The sequence below is a fragment of the Lycorma delicatula genome, chromosome 1, assembly GCF_047948215.1.
Source record: "Lycorma delicatula isolate Av1 chromosome 1, ASM4794821v1, whole genome shotgun sequence".
NCBI classification, from domain to species: domain Eukaryota; kingdom Metazoa; phylum Arthropoda; class Insecta; order Hemiptera; family Fulgoridae; genus Lycorma; species Lycorma delicatula.
Window position 1 is genome coordinate 87,153,174 of NC_134455.1, and position 24,834 is coordinate 87,178,007.

Genomic DNA, 24,834 nt, shown 5'->3' on the forward strand with positions numbered 1-24,834 from the left:
TTCCTTCTACTATTAATCTGAGGCCTAAAATTGCTTCCCTTGTCCCTATACTTTTCCTGAAACCAAATTGGTCTTCTCCTAACACTTCCTCCACTCTCCTCTCAATTCTTCTGTATAGAATTCTAGTTAAGATTTTTGATGCATGACTAGTTAAACTAATTGTTCTGTATTCTTCACATTTATCTGCCCCTGATTTCTTTGGTATCATTACTATAACACTTTTTTTGAAGTCTGACGGAAATTCCCCTTTTTCATAAATATTACACACCAGTTTGTATAATCTATCAATCGCCTCCTCCCCTGCACTGCGCAGTAATTCTACAGGTATTCCGTCTATTCCAGGAGCCTTTCTGCCATTTAAATCTTTTAATGCTCTCTTAAATTCAGATCTCAGTATTGTTTCTCCCATTTCATCCTCCTCAACTTCCCCTATAACACCATTTTCTAATTCATTTCCTCCGTATAACTCTTCAATATATTCCACCCATCTATCGACTTTACCTTTCGTATTATATATAGGTGTACCATCTTTGTTTAACACATTATTAGATTTTAATTTATGTACCCCAAAATTTTCCTTAACTTTCCTGTATGCTCCGTCTATTTTACCAATGTTCATTTCTCTTTCCACTTCTGAACACTTTTCTTTAATCCACTCTTCTTTCGCCAGTTTGCACTTCCTGTTTATAGCATTTCTTAATTGCCGATAGTTCCTTTTACTTTCTTCATCACTAGCATTCTTATATTTTCTACGTTCATCCATCAGCTGCAATATATCGTCTGAAACCCAAGGTTTTCTACCAGTTCTCTTTATTCCGCCTAAGTTTGCTTCTGCTGATTTAAGAATTTCCTTTTTAACATTCTCCCATTCTTCTTCTATATTTTCTACCTTATCTTTTTTAGTCAGACCTCTTGCGATGTCCTCCTCAAAAATCTTCTTTACCTCCTCTTCCTCAAGCTTCTCTAAATTCCACCGATTCATCTGACACCTTTTCTTCAGGTTTTTAAACCCCAATCTACATTTCATTATCACCAAATTATGGTCGCTATCAATGTCTGCTCCAGGGTAAGTTTTGCAGTCCACGAGTTGATTTCTAAATCTTTGCTTAACCATGATATAATCTATCTGATACCTTGCAGTATCGCCTGGCTTTTTCCAAGTGTATATTCTTCTATTATGATTTTTAAATTGGGTGTTGGCAATTACTAAATTATACTTCGTGCAAAACTCTATAAGTCGGTCCCCTCTTTCATTCCTTTTGCCCAGCCCGTATTCACCCACGTATTTTCCAATGCTTGCATTCCAATCTCCAACTATTATTAAATTTTCATCTCCTTTTACGTGTTTAATTGCTTCATCAATCTCTTCGTATACACATTCTACCTCATCATCATCATGGGCGCTTGTAGGCATATAGACGTTACCAATCGTTGTCGGTTTAGGTTTTGAATTTATCCTTATTACAATGACTCTATCGCTATGCGTCTTGAAATACTCCACTCTCCTCCCTATTTTCTTGTTCATCACGAAACCTACTCCTGTCTGCCCATTATTTGACGCTGAGTTAATTACTCTAAAGTCACCCGACCAAAAGTCGCCTTCCTCTTCCCACCGAACCTCACTAATTCCTACTATATCCACGTTTACCCTATCCATTTCCCTTTTTAAATTCTCTAGCCTACCAACCTTTTTTAAGCTTCTAACATTCCACGCTCCGACTCGTAGAATGTTATTTTTTACTTTTCTGGTGACCCCTTCCTTAGTAGTCCCCACCCGGAGATCCAAACAGGGGACTAGTTTAACTCCGGAATATTTTACCAAGGAAGGCACCTCTATCTTTGTTGTATGGAAATGCAGAGCCACATTTTCTTGGAAAAAAAAAACTGCTGTAGTTTTCCATTGCTTTCAGCTGCGCAGTACTCAGAGGACTGAGTGATGCTGATATGGCCGTTTAAGTCATTGTGACTTACGCCCCTAACAACTACTGAAAGAGCTGCTGCCCTCTTTCAGGAATCATTCCTTAGTCTGGCTCTCAACAGATACCTCTCCGATATGGTTTTTATTACATCTTTTAAATTTACTTGATCAGCAATTTCATGCTGAATTGCCAAAATAGCCAAACTATTAAGACGATTTTGTGTTTTAGTCGAATGTAAAATTTCTTAATTAATTTTAACTTAGAGAAATTCCTTTTGCCACGTGCTACAGTTATTGGTATCGTTAGCAATATTTTTAAAGCGATAGTAAGGTTTGGCATGAAATTTAACTTTGTAATTAAGCTCAGTACATTGATTAGGCTTTCTTGTTTGCCCAAAAGTGAAGATACTCCTGAAATTAACTCTGCTAATTCTATGTCAACAGAATCACCATCAGTTAAAGTACATTCCAAATTCATACAGTATTTTAGTAGCATTTCTTTGGACATGGGATTTAAATCGTATATATTACATTAATTGAAAATAGTTACTATGATTACTAAGTTGTTCAAATCTAGCATCTAGTGCATGATAGATTTTAAATTAAAAAAAATTATTTTTAATTTTTCATTTGGATCTCTGATGGGTTCAACTCGTGCTTCATATGAAAGGTTCCTTTTTCTTCTTCTTGTCATGTTATTGTTGATCCAAAATTAGCCTGCACGTCAATTTCGGTAGCAAGTTCTTTTGCATCAGTAATAATTTCATCAAAGGACGAATGTGATCGAAGATTCTTGAAAAATATTTTGCAGTTTTGTAGATCAAGTGCAGAGGCTAGATCAAAATCTTTTGTTTGCACCAACTTGCTTATTGGATTAATGGAATTTAGTATTTTGTAATACTAAATGAACACAAAAACTTAAGTTGTTTAATACAATTTAATAAACCCAAGGCCTTGTCTCTTATTAAATTATCAATTTCTTGGTTTTCATAAAAGCTTAGCAAGGCATATAACTCCCAAATGGAATCTCAAAGGCTTAAGGCCTTTATCCTACTGTTCCATCTATTAATGGTTTCAAAGTTAAACCTTGAACCTGTTTTAAAAGTATTGCCCGTCAATCCAAAAAAATAAATATATTTTTTGGATCATGTTGAAGAAATTAGTGGCTTCCAAGGATTCTTTTGCCCCATATCATTAACAACAAGATTGAGATTGTGGCTACTACATGGAACGTAGAATATTCGCGAATTATATTGTTTAATTCTAGATTGCACTCCTGCTTTATCGCCATTCATGTTGGATGTGTTGTCATATCCCTGCCCTCTGACATCCTGCAAATTTAAACCAAAGTCATTAAGTTCTCCAATTATAATATCAGACATTTGTTTTTCCGTGGATCTTTCAACTGGTAAGAAGCCTAAAATGCTTTCATTAATTTTAATTTCATCATCAGCATCAAATTTATTGATTGAAACATATCTGATTAAAAGTCATTTGCTAATGTCAGGAGTACAGTCTAAAATTATGGAAAAATATTTGGATTTTTTTTATTTCATCAATAATATGAGACTTTACACTTTGATGCAGAAGATCTATTATCTCGTTTTATATATTTTTCCCGAGATAGTGAGCTTTAGTCTCTTTTTTGAGCACCCTGTGGATGTTCTCTTCCATAATGGGATCAAATTCAGATAGCAACTCAACTATTTTTAAGAAATTACCATTATAGTTATGAAACTTCATCTATTTGTTTGCCATCATCAACCTTTGACAATTCTGTATTTTCTTTTATAACCGGACTTGATGTTGGACTCTCAGAGCCATCATTTATTTTGGTACAACTCTTGATATAATTTTTTAATGCGCCAGCTTGTTTTTGCCTTTCGACTTCCTTTGACACTTGTACCTTGAAAAACCAGATCACTTTTACCAAGCATTTTAGTAATTGCTACGATTCTTAGAAACACCTTGTTTCAATGATTTGTTTCAGCATTAATAATTCTTTGAGCGGCCACATCTATAGTTTTACAACACTTTAACCTTTGGTTCATTTCTAACCATGATTTTTGGGCCTGAATATGATATTTTGAAATTTCATGCTCTTTTAAAGTTTCACAAGGTGCTTCCAACCTTTAAAACCCTCCTTTGAAAGAGAACTTACCATACAGCTTAAAATTTTGCAACAGAAGCAGTAAACATAGTTCTGTGAAAGAGTACACTAGCCAGTTTCGTTAAACTTGCTCTCCATTGCTTAAAATTTGTGTATAATATTTTGTGCAAAATGTCGACCAGTCATTGGAGGGAAATTTATAATTTGCAATGGTTTGTAATTATGGAAACCATTTGTAAATATGTAATTATGCCTTGTCTTACTAAAAAACTTCTTTCGGCATCTCCTAAAATTCTTGGCCACAATGCTGGATCTGTACTCAAAGTTTGTAGAATGCTTTCTGTGGGTGTCACGTTGGTGTTAATTTTTTCAATTCTTTCATCTGGTGATTGCAGAGTCAGAGTGTCGTCAGTTCCAATTGATTTAGAAACTTCATCTATTTGTTTCTCATCATCATCCTCTGACATGTCTGTATTTTCTTTTATAACCGGGCTTGATGTTGGATTCTCAGAGCCGTCATTTATTTTGGTACAACTCTTGATATAATTTTTTAATGCGCCAGCTTGTTTTTGCCTTTCGGCTTCCTTTTCCACTCTTCTTTTTTTATATTGGTAACCAGATAATTTTCTTTGAGGTATGCACGTAACGCAAATTAAACAATATAAACTATCAAATAATATAAAAGAAAAATAAATATTTAACCTTGCTCAAAATAAGCTAAAACCATAATTAACATAACTTAAAATTATATTTCATCAATCAACATAAAAAATATTTGTGCGCTACACAAAATATTTTTCGTTCCTGAGAACATAAAGAAAGTCTAGTGTTATTATATATGTATCTTATAATAACAAATATTTCAGCAAATTATAAATAGTCATTAAAAACAATTTTATAATTCTTGATTTTGAGATTTTATTCAGTTCAGTTATTCAAGTATATTATTGTAAAATGTGTTTTATCAAAGCAATGAACTTAATAAATGTCCTATATTATTGATTCAAATAAATATTTTCATAAAACAAAAATATAAATAATTAAACCTGTAGAATATATTTAAATTTTATACAATATTTTATTGATTCAATAAACAGCCTTTTTGGATAAATAAAATATTTACTTTAAAATGCTTTTATTGTTTCAATTCGGTAATTGATGTACGATAAACTACTAGTATCTATCAAACTAAACAGCAGCTTAATTATAGATGTACTTACCTTGAAAAATTAAGAAATCACACTGAAGTAAAATTTATAAACCACTTGTTATCACTACCAATGTAGTAGCAACAATAATGCTATTGTGTAATGAAACCGTTCTTTTATAATTAGAGGCAATAAGCAAGTCTATGCATCTTCAAACAAGTTCAAGCAGCGTCCTTTACAAATTCTTGTTAATTTTTTGTTAATAGTGTAAATATTTTTAGCTTTTAGACATAAACAATATAAATATGCTACACACTGTACGTTTTTAGCGAATGCAAAAAATCAATATGTGAAATTTTCTATTAATTGGGTATTTAACACATCAATATTTTTCTCACACTTACAGCCAAAATGCCGCTCCCAAGTTTTGGTGCCCAGGACAAATGTCTGGGTTGCCAGTCCCAAGAGCGAACACTGACTGTAGTTTCTCTGTTATACAAAAGAAAATGCTGAAATTTCCTTGTAACGACCGAAAAATACAGTGTTTCAAAAAGGACACAACCCCTTTGTTTGACAATATGAATTTATTACAGAAGCATTATGTTAGTAAAATACTTATATAACAATATTCAAATTACCTTGAATAACTTTATGGTAGATTTTCAAAATGATTTCCTGTGATCCCGTTGCAAGTTTGCATACGTTTCATAACATTTGTAGCCACTTTTCGTAATGTTTGCTCAGTAATGTTTGAAAACTCACTTTCAATGTTAGTCTTCAATTCGTCAAGTGTATGAAGATTGTTTTTAAAAACTACACTTTTTAAATACCAAAGAAAAACATCTGCTGGTGTAAGATGTGGGGATATTGGAGGCCACAACCCTTTTGATATCAAACAATGGCCAAAAAATTCCCATCATAACCAGTGTTTCATTAGCAGTATGACAGATTGCATTATCCTGCTGGAACTGACATTCTTGTTCTTGTAAATCTTAACATGGCAGTAAACTGCTCAATTAAGTTGCGCTAAACCACACCATCAAAAAATTTGTCAAAAAAAGATTTGTCAAAAAATGAAGGCCCTATTACACGACGCCAGGAGATCACACACCAAACACCAATTTTATGTCCGTGTTGTGGTTGTTCATGAAACGTGTGAGGATTTTTACCACTCCATATTCAGCAGTTTTGGCTGTTAATGTAGCCATTTGAGTGAAACCATGCCTAGTCACTGAAATAAACACGATCCAAAATTTCAATACCGTTGCAGTTTTGGCTGTTAATGTAGCCATTTGAGTGAAACCATGCCTACTCACTGAAATAAACACAATCCAAAATTTCAATACCGTTGTCATCAACAAGAAAATGAAACCAACGACAATACTGAAATGTTGTCCGTGGTCTACTTTTTTCAGTTCTTGCAATAAGCATGAATTGTAATATTTTAGTAGCCCTGGAAGCTGTAGATAGTGAAAGCTCAGCTTGTGAAGATAACATTCGGAGCAGCCTTCTGAGTGAATGAGTCAAACGCTCTTTCACATTCTCCAGAACTTCTATTGTTAACAGTGATGGTCGAATTGTACTTTTCTGACCATGTACACTCCCAGTCTCTCGAAATTTACTAATCAAATGCAGTATTGTGCTGACTTATTAGGAACTGGAAAAATGGGAAATTCTATCTGAAACTTGTTCATTCATTCATAAGATTTATAAGCGCAATAAGTCTCAGTAATAAACACATGTTCATCCTTGGAAAACAACATAGTGAATACAATAGAGACAAATTTATACTATTATAGCACTAGTGCATAAGAAGAACATTTGAACTGTTACAAGCTGCTAATCTTGAGTTCAGTGTTGCCAACTGACATGTAGGGAGAAATAAAATTTACCTGTGTGTGACTTCTACATTCTTAATCTTAGGGTTGTGTCCTTTTTGAAACACCCATTGTTTATCCCCAACTACTTTAGAATGAATGATTCCAACATTTTGAAAGGTTAATGATCAAATATTTATACTGGTTTACTCCTTTCTCTGAGTTTTATAAATAATATGCTTTACCTGCTACACAACAAGGATGGGGTGACATCCCAACAGTACATACACTATCCTTTGCTTTTTATAAGCTACAAATCAGAATCGTATCACTACAAGTAGTGATTCATATTGATGGTGTAATCTGTAAAACAGTTCTTGTTAAGATATTCTTGGGATTTTGTAACATGTTTTAACAATATCTATTATATAGTCTATGACTAAAAATATTGAACCAGTGAAATTATTTTTCATCATTGTATTATGACAATGAAACTCACTATTGTATAGTGTTCAGTAGTGGTAGCACCAGAAAACAACCTGACTTTCTCTATTAAAGTTTCTGTTGTTATTAAATCCATGATTCATGTACAATAGTTTCTGTATTTTATACAGTAATATTATAGATGTTCTATAATTAAAGTATACTATATTTTCGTTAAAGGTTTTTTTTTTTAATTATGGCTAGTAAACATAAAATCTTTTCTATGGAAAAATTGAATTTTTTTGAGTTTTAGTAGAGAGAAGTAAGCAAGTTGCCTGCAATAATTTTTTGTTTAGCTTTCTCTACAGTATGGAACAATAGAGAAAGATGACTGAAGGCATGACTCAGTGAAGGTATGGGGAAACTATAATTTTAGAAAACTAGAATACTGGTTTACAGTTTAAATGAAGCAGTTTTTCAATGGTTTCAGTAGCAGCAAAATTCACACTTTCCAGTTAACAGCATAATTTTGTAAACTAAAATTGAATTCTTTGCTAAAAAGCTAAATGTGTAAACTTAAAAGAGTCTGATAGCTAGTTGCATACATTTAAAAAATGTCACTACCTCACATTTGGCAAAATTGATGGTGTCTATGTTAATGTTACTAGTATGAGACTTAAATATGTAAGATTTAAAAAGAAGACATTAAAATTTTCAAATATTTTTTATTAGAATGTTGCCTGATAAGATACTAAAGTTTGAAGGTGAAAGATGTCAGAAGAAAGGATGGCTTGTGCCAATATTCAGGAATTGAGAAATGCAGTTATTAGTGATTAGGCAGATATAAAAAGCCTAACCCACCAGGTTGGTGTAATGGTGAACGCGTCTTCCTAAATCAGCTGATTTGGAAGTTGAGAGTTCCAGCGTTCAAGTCCTAGTAAAGTCAGTTACTTTTACACAGATTTGAATACTAGATTGTGGATACTGTTGTTCTTTGGTGGTTGGGTTTCAATTAACTACACATCTCAGAAATGGTTGACCTGAGACGTACAAGACTACACTTCACTTACATTCATATATCATCCTCTAAAGTAATACCTGACGGTGATTTCTGAAGGCTAAACAGGAAAAAGTAAGACACTAATTACTTAAAAACCCTTCAATTTACACACAATATTTAAAAATTATATCTATGGTTATGTTTTTATACTTTAATAATTATATATACTTATTATATTTTCACAATTGTTTATTAATGAACTGCTAACATTTTTATTGGCAATAATCTTTTTCAATGACATTTTCTAGATTCAGTATTTGCTGTTGGAAGTAAATATCTTAATATCAAAACAAGCCCAGAAGCATCCAGAATTTTTTTGGATGATGGTGGCAGCATTACTAACTTTTCCTTTATTAAAGGTTTAATTAGCGTTAAACATGAGATACCGGTGGATACCAGACCGGTATCTAGTATATTATATTCCCTATAAATTTGCAAAATCCCTATAAATTTATATTCCTGCACTTTTTCATACATTTTTTTAATTTTATTTATTTAAATTCAATTTTATTTATTTTTTAAACATTAGAGTAGTATTTCAGAAGTAAACAACAAATCCAACTTACATAATATATATTTCAATTTTAAACACTAACATTCATATTATGAATCTCCCTTTAAAAGAATGTCTCTACAATGGAGAAACATTGCAGCCTCATTGAAATAATTACAGATAAGTTTATTGTATTTAATATTTATTTGACATAAAATCACTGTAGATTTTGGTTTGAAAACAAAAATTGTGTATTTTTTTGCTGTTGTTAGTTTTCTTTTCATACAAATATGTAAAATAACAAGAAGTATGCCTGATTTTATTTCATTTTACTTCTCTCCATCATTTTGTGCTTTTTCAATAAAAATTAATATCTTAAATTAATTAAAATAGAGACTTGAGATAAATGAAATTTTATGTACACGTTCCCACCATCTACAAATTAAATGAGTTTAAAAATTTTATCTTTGAAAATTCCAGAGTAGCAGTCATTAAAATTTTTTAATCATTAATAGAAGTAAATATGAGTTATAAAATTATGTTTTATTACTAAAATATTAAGCCTTTTATCTAATAAAACTTTGTTTATTGTGAACAAAATGACACCACGTTGTTCAAGTCAGTTGATAAAAGTTGAAATATGGTTGAAATTGTTAAAGTGGGTTGCATAAAATAATACAAATTGACAATTTTGTGCCTCTTATTACTATTTTATTTTTTCCTATTCCTAATGTGTATGTTGCAATCGTACACATGTGTAGGTTAATTAAATCGCACCCATCAAGTATACTGGTGATATCCACTGTCAACTTACTCTTACTAGGATTTGAACCGCAGAGCCTTTGACTTCAAAAATCAGCTGTTAAATAACTGATTTGCGATGATAATTTTACTATCAAGGTTTATTATTACTAATAATGAAAATTTCATACATTTGTTAGTAACGGAAGTGAAAATAGGCATCATTTGTATTCTTAATATTTACTTTGCCTGTGCTTATTTTGAAAAGTAGGATTTACTATTGAATACCTTCATATTTTCTGTTACATACGATTAATTAGATTTTCAGTAGAAATTGTTTCTGTTTTTTATATCAAGGAAATATTGTTATTATACTTATTCATTTAACCAGAAAACAAATATACTTTTTTATTGGGAAGGCTTTTCTGATGTGCTGTGATTTATTTGAAGATTTATTGAAAATTTGTGTATATTACATAAAAGATACTTAAAAATGCAGCTAAATCTTTTTGTTCATAACTACGATAATTCAATGTACAGTTTTCTCAATGTAAATTTATGAAAAATTCTGTTTTTTTAAACTAAAGTTGTGTAATTTTTACAATTTAAGAGAAAAATGTTTAATCATATTGATCTAATTATAGATTCTATATGTATATTTTATATTCATTTAACTTTTAATTATTTAAATTTTATTGTTTTTAACAGATTGTAAAGTTACTTTTAAAACTGACAACAGAAAATTATAATAATAAATCTCTTTCTAATGTGTTTACTAAAGAATATGAAATAAAAATAAGTATGTAGAGAGCAAAATAAAAAATTCCTTTGTTGAATTTCATGCACTAAAAACATATGAAATTTAAAACCAGCATTAATTATATAAAAGTAAAATTTGTATGCAATGATTGGTAATGACTGTTGGGAAACAGTGTATTTAATTCAATTTTTTACCAAAAATGTACAATTTTTATTTAAAAATATATTAAAATATGATATCAAAATAGTTCATTATCCAGCCATGTAGCCATGGTTATTCTGGATGTTCCCTGAAATTGAGATTCAACTAATCATTTAGTCTTTAAAAATGATAAATTTTTGATGACTATAAAAATGATGCTGTATCAAAAATGATGCTGTATAAAAATGATGCTACCTACCTGTCTTGTTACTGTACTAATCTGGAATAAAAGGAGGCAAACCTATAGCTTTATTTTGTGCAGTTCCAAAATCTCAGATCCTGAAATACGAGGTGTGTGAGAAAAGTAATGAGACTGACATTTTACTTACCAAAGTTTTTATTTTTTTCCAACAACAATGTTGTTCCCTTCAAAGTGGTTCCCTTGGGCAGCTATACACCGGCGGAGTCGTTGTTCCCACTCCTGGTAGCAGCGCTGGAAGGCAATTTTTTTGCAATTTTTGATTTTTGAGTTTAATTTTTCAACAAAACGTTTTCGTTATAATAAGATATTTATATTATATCATTCAATTGATTAATTATTATGTTACAAAAAAGAAAAAAGATAGTTATATTATAATATATATATATTATATATAGTAATATATTTATTTAAATATATCTATTTCTCCCTTTAATATTTAATCTTATTAAGTATAATATTTTAATTCATAAGTGTTATATAAATTAAAAAATTTATTATATAATAGATAACCTCTTATATTTAAATAAAGATTTTAATATAATATAGATTTTTATTTTAATGTAAAATAGTTTTTGTAAAGATAATCATCTAAAATAAATTATTTAATTAAATGCATCAATAAGATATTTAATAAAAATCATTTTTAGTTTTAATTAAATACTTAATTTATAAGAATTTAATTAAAATCAACTTTTAATTAAATTAAATAGGATTTTATTAAAAATAATTTTATTCATTTAAATAAATTTTAAAGTTTAAAAAACCTAAGGAATATAATTATATTATAATAAGTGTATTTAAAAATATATAATTATTAAAAAAAAAAAAAAACCTCATGGTTTAATTCTTATCTTAAGGTTTAGTTTGATAAAATAATTATTACATATGTTTTATTTAAGTATTTATTTTGGTTCTTTAAAAACAAATTTATTATTATACTATTGTTACTTATGATGTTAAGATTATTGTTGTCTAAGTTTACTTTTATATATTTTGAACCATTGTTTTTTTTTTTTATAGAAAATTATGATAATGTTAGGGGTAACTTTATCTTATATTTGTGTGGCTTTTAGATATCAACTTTTAAGTTTACTTTCATATATTTTGAACCATTGTTTTTTTTTTTATAGAAAATTATGATAATGTTAGGGGTAGCTTTATCTTATATTTGTGTGGCTTTTAGATATCAACTTTTAAGTTTACTTTTATTTATTTTAACTACTGTTTTTTTATTTAAATTAGATAATGTTAGGGGTAGCTTTATCTTATATTTGTGTGGCTTTTAGATATCAACTTTTAAGTTTACTTTCATATATTTTGAACCATTGTTTTTTTTTTTATAGAAAATTATGATAATGTTAGGGGTAGCTTTATCTTATATTTGTGTGGCTTTTAGATATCAACTTTTAAGTTTACTTTTATTTTATTTAACTACTGTTTTTTATTTAAATTAGATAATGTTAGGGGTAGCTTTATCTTATATTTTTGTGGCTTTTAGATATCAACTTTTAAGTTTACTTTTATTTATTTTAACTACTGTTTTTTTATTTAAATTAGATAATGTTAGGGGTAGCTTTATTTAATATTTCTTTTTCTTAAATTATTAGCTTTTGATTTTATTTACTGGTTTAAGCTACAATTTATTTAACTTCAGTTAGGGGTAGCTTGAAGTTGTATTTGCACAAGGGAGGAGATCCTTTTTTGAATGTAATTTGTTTAATTTGTTGTTTATAATTTTGTAGTTAAGGTCCCCTTTAAATATAGTTTTAAAAAAAATTTGATTTTTGTTTTAAAATTTGGCTTTAAATTTATAACGCATGTAAATTTTTGTTAGGTTAAATATCCTTAATGGTTAATTTTTATTTTCAGTGTTAAGGTTTTTTAATTTAATTTTTTAATTTAAGTTATATTTTTTAGAACCAAAAAATGTTGTGCCAGCATTTGCGGTTATTCCTCAGGTTCAAGTTAATTTTTTTAGAATTTAGTCTTATTTGGTTTTAATATTTTGTATTTAGGTGAAATTTATACAATAATTTTTTTTTTTTCTATGTAAATTTGAATTTAAACCAGGAGTAGATACCCTGTTATTCTTAATTAGTAATTTTTTTCTAAGGTAGTATATTTTTTATAATTGAAATTTAATAGATCTGGCGGTTTTTAAATCTTTTTAGAGGAACCTGTAATTTAAATGATATTCCACGATTTTTTGTACCTTTTTTTTCTTGTATATCTCTGTCGTTGAGTGTAATGAAAATTTATTTTCTTTTTCTTTTTAAAGATTTATGTTAGGTCAAGATGCAGTTATAAGAAGGTTATAATGGGTTACATTAATTTTTGTTTTTTGATTTTTTAATTTGATTAAATCTGAATTTGGATTTAATAGTAATTTTTTTTAATAAATTTTTTGAATTTTGCTCTTAATTATGTACATATCGCCCGTCACTCTCATAAATTGAGATAAGTCGTAACAAAGTAGATGTACTGGAAAGTGTATCTAGAATTGGACTTCGGTTTATTCTTATTTACAATAAGATTTGTTACTGTTCAATTCAGTTAAGTCTGATAGGTTTTTTTTTTTTTTTTTTTTTTTAAATTTTTTTTGTCTCTTTTTTATTTGATTTTCTTTAATTTAGTTAATTGTACAGTATTGGATAAATAAATTTTATTTTAGAATAATAATTTTTTTTAGTACCTTTTGTATCAGGGTTAATTAATTTTTTAAATTTTTTTTTTTTTCCCGAATAGTGAAGAAATATCTTAATCTGTATTTTATTGTGGAATAATTATTTATAAGTTTGGGATTGTTTCGATATGAAATTCATTTCTTTTTATATCTGGTTATCTGGTAGATTGATTTAATCGAGAATTTCTTTTTGTTAATTTTATTTTTTTTTTTCATTTTGAAATTTTATATTAAGGTGGATAAGCTCTTTTTTTATATATAATTTTTTTTTTTTCTTTTTCTTGTTGGATTAGAATCTTTCATCATTTAAAGTTCGTTGTAGATTAAATTAGGTTTTTTTTTATATTTATTTTTTTACTGGATTTTAATTATTTTTTTTATTTTTAATTATGATTAAATTAGTAGATTTAAAACTTTTATTTATGAATTAGGCAAGAAATAATTTTGCCTGTTTATCAAAAACATGTCCTTTTGTAATTTATTTAAGGTTTGACCTGCTCAATGATTTAAATAGCCGCAGTATTTTGACTGTGCTAAGGTAGCATAATAATTAGTCTTTTAATTGAGCTCTGGAATGAATGGTTTGACGAAAATTATACTTTATTTTTGAAATTTAATTTGAATTTTATTTTTAAGTTAAAAAGCTTAAATTTAGGAGAGGGACGATAAGACCCTATAGATGTTTATTTTATTTAAAAATTTTTTTTTTAGTTTATTTTTAAAATTTTTATTAATTAAATTTTGTTGGGGTGACAAATAAAATTTTAATCTTTATTTTTTTTTACATTTTTTTATGTGTATTTGGTCCTTTATTTTGATTAAAAGATTAAGATACCTTAGGGATAACAGCGTTATAAATCTGGAGAGTTCTTATTGATAGATTTGTTTGCGACCTCGATGTTGGATTAAAAGTTTCTGTGGGATAGGTTTTACAGTTTTGGGTCTGTTCGACCTTTAAAATTTTACATGATCTGAGTTCAAGCCGGCGTGAGCCAGGTTGGTTTCTATCTTCTTTAAATTTATTCTAATTGGTACGAAATGATTTTTGGTAATATAATAATTTATTTACTAATTTGGCAGATTTAAGTGCTTTAAATTTAGAATTTAATAATGTATTTTTACAGTTAGTAAATGTTTATTCTTAGTTCTTTTTTTTTATTTATTTTTATTCTTTTGGGTGTTGCTTTTTTTACTTTATTTGAACGTAGGATTTTGGGTTACATTCAATTCCGTAAGGGTCTTAATAGGGTTGGTTTATTTGGTTTGTTACAGCCTTTTAGAGATGCTTTAAAGTTATTTAGAAGGGAATTTTATTTTCTTGTTTTTGGAAATTATTTGATTTATTTTTTGTACCTATTCTGGGTCTTTCTGTTTCTTTAATTTTTTGGTTAATATTTCCTTTTAGTTTTAATTTTGTTGGATTTTCTTATTGTCTTCTTTTTTTTTTGTTGTTCTGGTTTGGGGGTTTATTTTATTATAATTGCTGGTTGGTCATCTAATTCTGTTTATTCTTTATTGGGTTGTATACGTAGAATTTCCCAAAGAATTTCTTATGAAGTTGTTTTTTTTTTAGTTATTTTTTGTTTTATTTTATATTGTGAGTCTTTTAATTTGAATTATTTTTGTTATTTTCAGTTGGATGTTTGGTTTATTTTTTTTTCTTTTCCTTTATTTATGATTTTTCTTTCTTGTATTTTAGCTGAAACTAATCGTTCTCCATTTGATTTTTCTGAGGGTGAGTCAGAGTTGGTTTCTGGATTTAATGTTGAATATAGAGCATTTAGATTCTCTTTATTTTTTTTATCTGAATATAGAAATATAATATTTATGAGATTTTTTACTTGTTTAGTTTTTTTAGGGGGTGATTGTATAAATTTTTTTTTTTTATTATGGTTGTTTTTCTTATTTATTTTTTTGTATGGGTTCGTGGTTCTTTTCCTCGTTATCGTTATGATAAATTAATATATATGTGTTGAAAGAGCTATTTACCTGTTACTTTAAATTATATTTTGGTTTTTATTTTTTTTAGGATTTTTTTGTTTTTCATTATTTTAAGGTGAAAAAAAAGTTAATATTATTTTATACTTTCCTATAATTTCAAGTTATATTGCTTTAAGCTTATTAACTTGTAACTTATAACTTATCTCATATCTTTGTAGACATGGGATGGATGATAAAAAATGAAAAGTAAATTGTGGTTAGGATTTGTCCTGTAATAATATATGGTTCTTCTACTGGTCGTGCTCCAATTCATGTGAGTAAAATAAATGTATTTACTATAATTCAAAATATTATTTTATTTATTGGGTAGAATGATCTTGTTTGGAATTTTATTTTTATTGAGAATGGTATCGATATAATAATTATAATTGATATTATTAGTGCTACTACTCCTCCTAATTTTCTAGGGATAGATCGTAGAATTGCATATGTAAATAGAAAGTATCATTCTGGTTGAATGTGTGGAGGTGTTCTTAGTGGGTTTGCTGGTGTAAAATTTTCTGGGTCTATAGTGAGGAATGGATTTAAATTAATTATTATTGTAAAAATTATTATTGTTATTGCTATTCCTAAGATATCCTTTGTTGTAAAGTAGGGGTGAAATGGAATTTTGTCAATATTATTTTTCATACCTAGTCGGTTGGATGATCCGGATTCGTGTAGGAATATTAGGTGTAACATTACTATTATTGATAAGATGAATGGTAAAATAAAGTGGAATGTGAAGAATCGATTTAGTGTAGGATTGTCTACAGCAAATCCCCCTCATACTCATTGTACTACTATTTCTCCTATGTAAGGAATTGCTGAAATTATGTTTGTAATTACTGTTGCTCCTCAGAAGGATATTTGACCTCATGGTAGTACATATCCTATGAATGCGGTTGCCATTAATGTTAAAAGAATTAATGATCCTGATATTCATGTTTTCTTTAATTTAAATGATCCATAATATATTCCTCGTCCTGTGTGTATAAAAATTAAAATGAAGAATAATGATGCACCATTTGCGTGAATATTTCAAATTATTCATCCGTAATTTACCTCTCGGGTAATATGTACAATTCTTTTAAAAGCTTTATCAATTCTTGGTGAATAATGTATTGCTAGGAATAATTCTGAAATAATTTGAATTATTAAGCATATTCCTAGAAGTGATCCAAAGTTTCATCATAATGAAATATTTGATGGTCTTGGTAAATCAATTAAGAATGAATTAATTGGTCTTAATTTACGTATTGATTTAAACATAAGTTTTTTTAAGTGGTCCTTCAAATGTTCTTACGATGTTATTTTCTGAGATTATTGTAATAATTAAGATAAATATTATTGTAATTGTAATATTTATTTTATATATTCTAAAAAATTTTCTTGTTGATTTTTCTTCAGTTAGTTCGGTTGTCATTTCCTTTATTTCATTAAGTTTAGTAATTATTTCTGTTGTTGGGTCTAAATTTCTTATTATAACAGAAATTAATGTAACTAATATTCAGATTAAAAAAATTTTTGTTCTTGGTTTGAATTTTTCATTTGATGCAATTCTTGATATATATATGAATATAATTATTAGTCCTCCTACTGTTGTTAAGAATATAATATAAAGATATCATGATGATTTAATTATTATTGAATTATTTCTGCACATTAGGGCTGTTTGGAAAATTAGTATTGATCCTAGTGATATAAGGTGTTTAAGTATTGGAGATATAATAATGTTTGATAAAATTAAATATTTTGTGAAAATTCAGTAAGTATTTTAATATAAAATATTAGTTTTGGATACTAAAGATGATTTTTTCTTTACTGATTTTGTTTAGATAAATTTTTTTTAAATTATGATTTACAAGTTCATTGTTTTTTTTAAACTATCCTAAACTTTACTTATGATAATTATTTATTTTTTTGGTTATTTTTTTAGATTAATTATTTTTTTATTTGTTCGTAGGCATTTTCTTTTATGTCTTTTGGGGCTTGAATATTTATTACTTTATTCTTTTTTTTTTTATTTTTGGGTTTATAGGTTATTTTGATTTTGATTATTATTTTTTAGTTATTTATTTGGTGTTTGGGGTTTGTGATGGTGTTTTAGGACTTTCTTTATTGGTTTTTTTAATTCGTAATTCTAGAAGAGATTATTTAGATAGATTGACCTTATGTTAAAATTTTTTTTTTCTGTTTTCTTTAATCCTTTTTTGTGTCTTAAATAATTGATTTGTATATTTAGTGGGTTTGTTTTTTTTTTTTTTTTTTTTTGATTTTTTTGTTTCTATTTCTTATTTTTTTATAATTGATAGGGTTCCATATATTTTTTGTTGTTCAAGTGTTTGAATTTTTATTGTTGTTTTGTTATCTGTTTATTTACATTATTATTTTGATTTGTTGTCTAAGATTTATATTTTTTGTTTTCATTTTTTATTTTTTTTTATTTTTGGATTTTATTGTTATTGATTTTTTTTATTTTTATTTTTTCTTTGAGTGTAGATTGATTCCTTTATTTTTGTTGATTTTTGGGTGAGGTTATCAGCCTGAACGTTTAAGCGCAGGATTTTTTAAAATTTTTTATACTCTTTTTGGTTCTTTCCCCTTTTTATTTAGAATTTTTTATTTAAATAGTTTTTATGGTTATTTTAATTATTTATTTTTTGATTTTTTACTGAATAATTATTTGATGTTTATTATTTTATTTTATTTTTTGATTAAGTTTCCTTTATTTGGGTTTCATTTATGGTTGCCTAGGGCTCATGTTGAGGCGCCTACTTCAGGTTCTATAATTTTAGCTGGTGTAATATTAAAGTTGGGGGGTTATGGATTTATTCGTTGTTTAGGTTATATTTATTATTTTTTATTTAATTATGGTTATTAGGAATAACAGTCAAAATGACATCCTTGTAAGACTCAAATCAGGTGAATTAGAGGGATTGAGGAACTGTAGGAATGCGTTTTGAGGTCAAAAATTCCCTGATGGAAACGGCCGTGTGACACGGGGCATTGTCATGATGAAGCATCCACTTGTCTGCAATGTCTGGTCTCACGCGAATCACTTTTCCTGAGCCTTTCAAGTACACCTTTGTGGTTGACATTTTGTCCTGTTGGAACAAATTTTTATGCATGATATCCCTACTGTCAAAAAAGCAAAACAGCATGGTTTTGACCTTTGATTTGCTCATTCGTCATTTATTCGGTCTAAAAGTTGACGGAGTATGCCTCTCTTCGCTTTGCCTCTTTTATTTCAGGATCATACTCAAATATCCAAGATTCATCTCTTGTGATCACACGATTGAAGAATTCTTGGTCGTTGTCAATCCTCTCAAGAAGATCAGCGCACACGTTTCTTTGATTGGCCTTCTGTTCCGTTGTGAGGTTTTTCGGCACCAATTTCACACAAACCTTTCACATATCATCTGTCAACATTTGATGTATGGTGAAAGCATTTAAATTTAACTGTTCACTCATCATCCTTATTGTTAAACAACGATCTGATCTCACAAGAACCCTCACATGCTCAACATTTTCGTCAGATTTTGAAGTTGAAGGTCTCCCTGAGCGAGGTTGATCTTCAACATGTTCTCGGCCTTCCAAAACTGATTTGTGCCAGTGGAAAACGTGTGCTCTTGATAAGCAATGTTACCCATAGGCCTTTTTCAACTTTTCAAAGGTCACACTCGCGAATTTCCCAAGTTTAATACAAAACTTGATTGCGCAATGTTGCTTTAAATTCTGATGCTCCATTTTCGTAACACAACAAAAAAACAACTTCACTGATGGTGCTGTCAAAAATAATGTGTTGGCTGAACAGAGTTGAAACTTCAGCATGTGGAAGGGATGAACAAACCAGTCTAGCACAGACCGGTAGACACAGCGTTACCAGATCGCTCGCAGTGTTACCAATCTCATTACTTTTCTTATACACCTCGTAAATTATCCAAGCATTAAGGAAGTTCAAAATTGAGAAAAAGGATTTTCCACTACTTTTAGGAAATATTGGAAATTTCTGTACCTTCTGTTAAGTAATAGACTTTATTATTTTTATTTTTTTTGCATTGTACACAAAGAGGAATAATATCAAATTAAAATAAAACTGTGATAAAATTTAATTTGGTACATTGGTAATTTTTAGTGTACATTAAGTTACGAGGCATATTCATAAAGTAAGTCAGCTTATATTTAAATATTAGTGGGTCTAAACACAGTTTCACGCATGCAAGGCCATCTTATCAGCTATTTACAAGGTCATTGCAGTTGTTTTGATGCAGTAGTCGTTTACCTGCCGGTGAATGCAGATAGCAATGTCCACGACAATCATTTCTCCTGCCAGTTGTGAAGTGTATGTTGTGATTCGATTTTTGTGTGTAAAAGGATCTTCAACTGCTCAAATTCATCGGGAGTTGTGCTTAGTGTGTGGATCTACAGTAATGAGTGAAGGAAAGGACTTTAAAAATAGCCACACAAATGTGCATGATGAAAAGTGGAGTGGGTAGGCTGAGGTTCAGAATTTCAATGAAATTGTTGAACAAGTGAACCAACTAGTGCTCTGGCTGATGAATTTCCGCATGTTGGACGTACCTCTAACTACATGATTGTCACAGAAAAGCCTGGATATCACAAATTGTGTGCAAGGTGGGAACCGAAAATGCTCACCAAGCAACACAAAGAGCAAAGAATGTGCATTGGAAAAGCTTTTATGAACTGCTATCGACAAGATGGAGATGATTTGTTTTCTCACATTGTTACGGGTGACGAGATGTGGATATCTTACACCAATGCAGTACCTAAACAACAGTCAATGCAGTGGTGCCATTCAAGTTCCACAAAACCAAAAAGTGTAAGCAAGCAATCTCTGTACTTGAGTCAAAAAATGTTGGCTACTGTTTTTTGGGACAAAAATGGTGTAATTTTGGTTGATTTCATGGAATGTGGATCAATAGTTACAGCTGACATGTATGTACTGTGAAACACTCAGCAACAAATTAAAAAGTGCAATCCTCCTTCACAACAATGTGTGTCCTCACACATGGACACGCATATATATATATATATATATACATACACACACACACACACACATATATGAGATGCTACCCAAAAGTTCGGGGATTTGAATTTCGCACGCGAACCATTACTGGTACGACCTGCTGCCGCTAGACGTGGCTAACAGTACTCTTTGTAAATCAGTGTTCCAACAGCTGTGACGGTGAGAGGCTGCATTGTTGACTTTCGTGCGGTTGTGTAACGTTGTGTTTTACTGCCTTGGCGAAGTTCTAAATGGCAGATTTTAAAGAGCAAAGAACCTGCATCAAATTTTGCGTATGCTTAAAAAAACTGCTGCAGAAACCTATCACATGCTTGTGGAAGCGTTTGGTGACAATGCTATGAGTAAAAGTAAAACTTTTTTGTGGTACAAACGATTCAACGATGGACAAACAACAGTCGATGACGATGAGCTTTCAGGAATACCATCAACAAGCGCAACACCGGAAAACATCACGAAAGTGCAAGAGGCTATTGTTGCAGATTGTAGACAAACAATCCATGATGTTTGTGCTATCATACAAATGTCATATGGGTCCGTGCAACATATCTTATCGGACAATTTGAACATGAGACGCATTGCTGCAAAATTCGTACCGAGACTGTTGAACAGCTACCAGAAACAAAATCCCGTAGCTGTCTGTAGTGAATTGAAAAATTCAGCAAGAGATGACCCTAACTTCATCTCTAACATCATAACCAGTGATGAGACATGGCTGTACGGGTATGACCCTGAAACTAAGCAGCAGTCGTCGCAGTGGAAGTAATCAAGTTCACCGCGTCCAAAAAAAGCACGCCAAGTTCGCAGCAACGTGAAGTCCATGATGATTGTTTTTTTCAACATCAAAGGCATTATTGATAAGGAATTTGTTCCTCTTGGTCAAACTTTCAATGGGATGTTCTATTGTGAAGTTTTGAAGCAGTTTTGTGAAAGCATTAGCCACAAACGTTCAGATCTGTGGGGTAACAACAGCTGGGTTCTGCACCATGACAACGCGCTCGCGCAGACATCACTAGCCATTTGGAATTTCTTGGCTTCCAAAAAGATGGTAGTGATTCCCCACCCACCCTATTCGCCTGACCCCGTGCAACTTCTTTCTCTTTCCGAAATTAAAATTTCAATTGAAAGGCCGTCGTTTTAACATCGGAGATTCAGGAAGAAACGCAGAACGTGCTTTGAACACTTACACCTGCAGACTTCCAGGGATGCATGGAATCATGGGAAAAATGCTGGGATGTATCAATGCCCAAGAGGATTACTTTGAAGGAGACAGTGGAAATTATAAGTTATGCTAAGCTATTTTATTTTTATGGTAAAATTCCCCAAACTTTTGGGTAGCACCTCGTATATCATATGGTTTTACAAGTACACAAAAGTATCCACATTCAGATGGTAATCTCCAAATTTGACAACCAGTCCAGAGCACTTGGAGTCATTTGATGTAGAGTCCCCAGATCACCATCAAACACCGAAGTGGACACTCCGTAACAATACATTCTATTGCCTGCTCCTCCGCTTAATGTTTAGATGATTTATTTATTTGAGCATCTGAAATTTTGGAATTGTACACAATAAATTTATAAGGTTTGGCTTTTTTATTCCAGACCATGACAAACCATAAGTACAGTAATGAGAGGTAGGTGTAAATCCATCTAGTGGTAAATCAAATTTACCACTTTCAAAAATTAAAGAGGTAGTTGAATCTCAACTAACTACATTTTTATTTCTTTAATACCCTAAATAACTATAAGTAAAAGCAGAGCATGTAGAAATACAGTATATACTGCAGATTAAATCTGAACATATAATTTTATGCAATCCGTTAACTGTGTCAGAGTGTGGGCATTTCTTGGACAAAAAATATCATTCACAAATAATGAAAAAGTTTGTATATATATTTATTTTAGGTTATTGGTACTTGAAAATATAGTTTATAAATCTTAGCATGGGGAAGACATATATTAGTACTAGCATAGTGATGTACGGCAGCATAGATTTGTTAATGATGTTTTGGGTACTCCTCCCTCCATGTCACTTGCCTTGTATCTGTTACTGGTATTATATCATCCATGTATTGTGTATGTTTTAGTTTATTAACGAAAAAGGTCAAAGGAATGATGATGGATCGTGCTGACTATCAAGCATTTTACTATGTTCCATACACTAAGGCTAATTATGCTCGTGCTATGAAAGAGAAGGGTGATGAAACTGCAGAACGGTATGGTGTAAATTAAAATTGAGTTTGCAGTGTTTAATTTGTTATTTCTGTTTATCATGTTCATCTAAGAATGTAATTTAATATGTAGTCAAATTATTGTATTATTTGTTATAATATGTTGTAAATAAAACATTTTACAGTCAAAAGTGTTATTTCATTCTTACATTTAGTTTTATATTTATATATATTTTTGTACGTAACAAAAAGTCTAATTGTATATAATTTTAATTTATTGTAAACTTAATACTCTTTAATATAGAAATGTAATGTGCTGAAAAGATACAGATTGTTAATTTATGGATATGACTATTATAAAGAGTGATTTTACACTTACAACCAAATAAAAAAAGGCATCTGATCAGTATGATGAACTGTAATTTCAATTTTTAAACATTTTGCTAAATGGATGTTAGTTCACCATAATTATCTAAGCAGTTTTGGAAAATTACCTGTAAAATAAGAAAAAGAATCCCACTTTGATGAAACTGAATCCTTCATAGAAATCTGTCAGGAAAGACTCCCTAACACATTCAACATTTTCTTTAGATATTCTTGTTAATCCCATACCCTTCCCTTTACACAGACATCTAGTCGTCATTTTAAACAGATTTTGCCATCTATGAATTTCTGTTACTTTGATAACAATTAAAGTTTTTATAGAACTGTAGTTTGTACAGAACTGTTAAACTTTAACTATAATTCATATTTAGTAAGCTTCAAAACACAGAAGCCTTTCTTTCTGTTCAGGAGTCGCCATCTTTGTTCATGGTGCTGTCAAGCAGAAAGGTAGGAATCAATCTAAGGTCTTGCACACAAGTAAAACTATTCTTTTTGTTCATTGAGTTAACTCAAATAAAAACTCTGTACACCTCATTCAAGAGATAACACATTAAAACCTCAATATTATTTTTTTGTACATCTAGTAGAAATACGAAAATATTTTTCTCTAAATAATTTCACATAACATCTGCTTTTATTTTTAAATGAATTAAACACATTAATAACAATATAATTTTAAATAATATTTTAACTTTATTTGAAAATGAAGTATAACTGATTGCTACATGCTTTGTCACTTATAAGCCGAAATGACAATTTTCCTAAAATAATTCATATTCATTCTATGAACTTGAAAATAAAAGGATATAGAGAACCTTAATTTTTATACCTAATCAGAACCATCAAAGAAAACTAAACTATCTATTTAAAACCAAAAAGAAAACTGTTATTAGTGGAAAAATAATTAAAAATTACATTTTTAAAAGTACTAAATAAACATTTTGTAAAAATTACAATTTATTATTTAGTGATACATTTACTGCAGGATGTACAAAATACATTTAATGTCTTTGTATACGAGGTCTGTTCAAGAAATACGTAGACTGTTTGAATTGCTCGGGTCCAGTTGGTTCCAGTCAAATCCACTTGGTGTTGCCATATTTGTACAGATCAGCTGATTACAACTCAGTTTTTTTATTGTAAATATCATTATTGGTTGCTTAGGTACACGGTAGTTTGTGAAGGGTGTATTTTTTGTTTGGCGGATTTTAGAATGCGTGACTTGAACGATTAAAGAAAGAGTTGCTGTGAAATTTTGTGTTAAACTCAGAAAATCTGCTAGTGAAACTTTTGATATGCTCAAGACGGTTTATGGCAACGTTGCTATGAAGCATGCAACATGTTTTAGGTGGCATGGACATTTTAAAGATGGTCGTCATTTGATTGAAGATGATGAGCATCTTGGATGTCCTTCCATGTCAACTGACAACTCACATGTAGATAAGATAAAATCAACACCCTGGTTTGGGCAAATCGACGTCTAACCATCAGAGAGCTTGCTGAAGAGTGTGGGATATCAGTTGGATCATGTTACGAGATTTTGACTGAAAAATTGAAGATGCACCACTGGCTTTTTCACCATGACAATGCTCCAGCTCATTCATCCCTCAGAACTCGTGAATTTTTGGCCAGACACTCTATCACTGTTCTTCCCCACCCACCTTATTCACCTGACCTTGCTCCTTGTGACC

At 29.8% G+C, this 24,834-nt stretch overlaps 1 protein-coding gene and 2 pseudogenes across 2 annotated transcripts in view; 2 read left to right on the forward strand and 1 right to left on the reverse strand.

Moving 5' to 3' along the window:
- ND-SGDH (NADH dehydrogenase (ubiquinone) SGDH subunit) overlaps positions 1-22,950 on the forward strand; it is a 30,380-nt gene extending 7,430 nt beyond the window's left edge. For both annotated transcript variants that reach the window (XM_075357556.1, XM_075357550.1), the window contains exon 4: positions 22,676-22,950. In XM_075357556.1, coding sequence (XP_075213671.1) covers positions 22,676-22,820 — 145 coding nt within the window. In that variant the 3' untranslated portion in view covers positions 22,821-22,950. The remainder of the gene's footprint in view (positions 1-22,675) is intronic.
- On the forward strand, positions 14,285-15,532 carry LOC142318508 (NADH-ubiquinone oxidoreductase chain 1-like; annotated as a pseudogene).
- Positions 15,633-16,808, reverse strand: LOC142318138 (cytochrome b-like; annotated as a pseudogene).
- Positions 22,951-24,834: the final 1,884 nt, after the last annotated feature.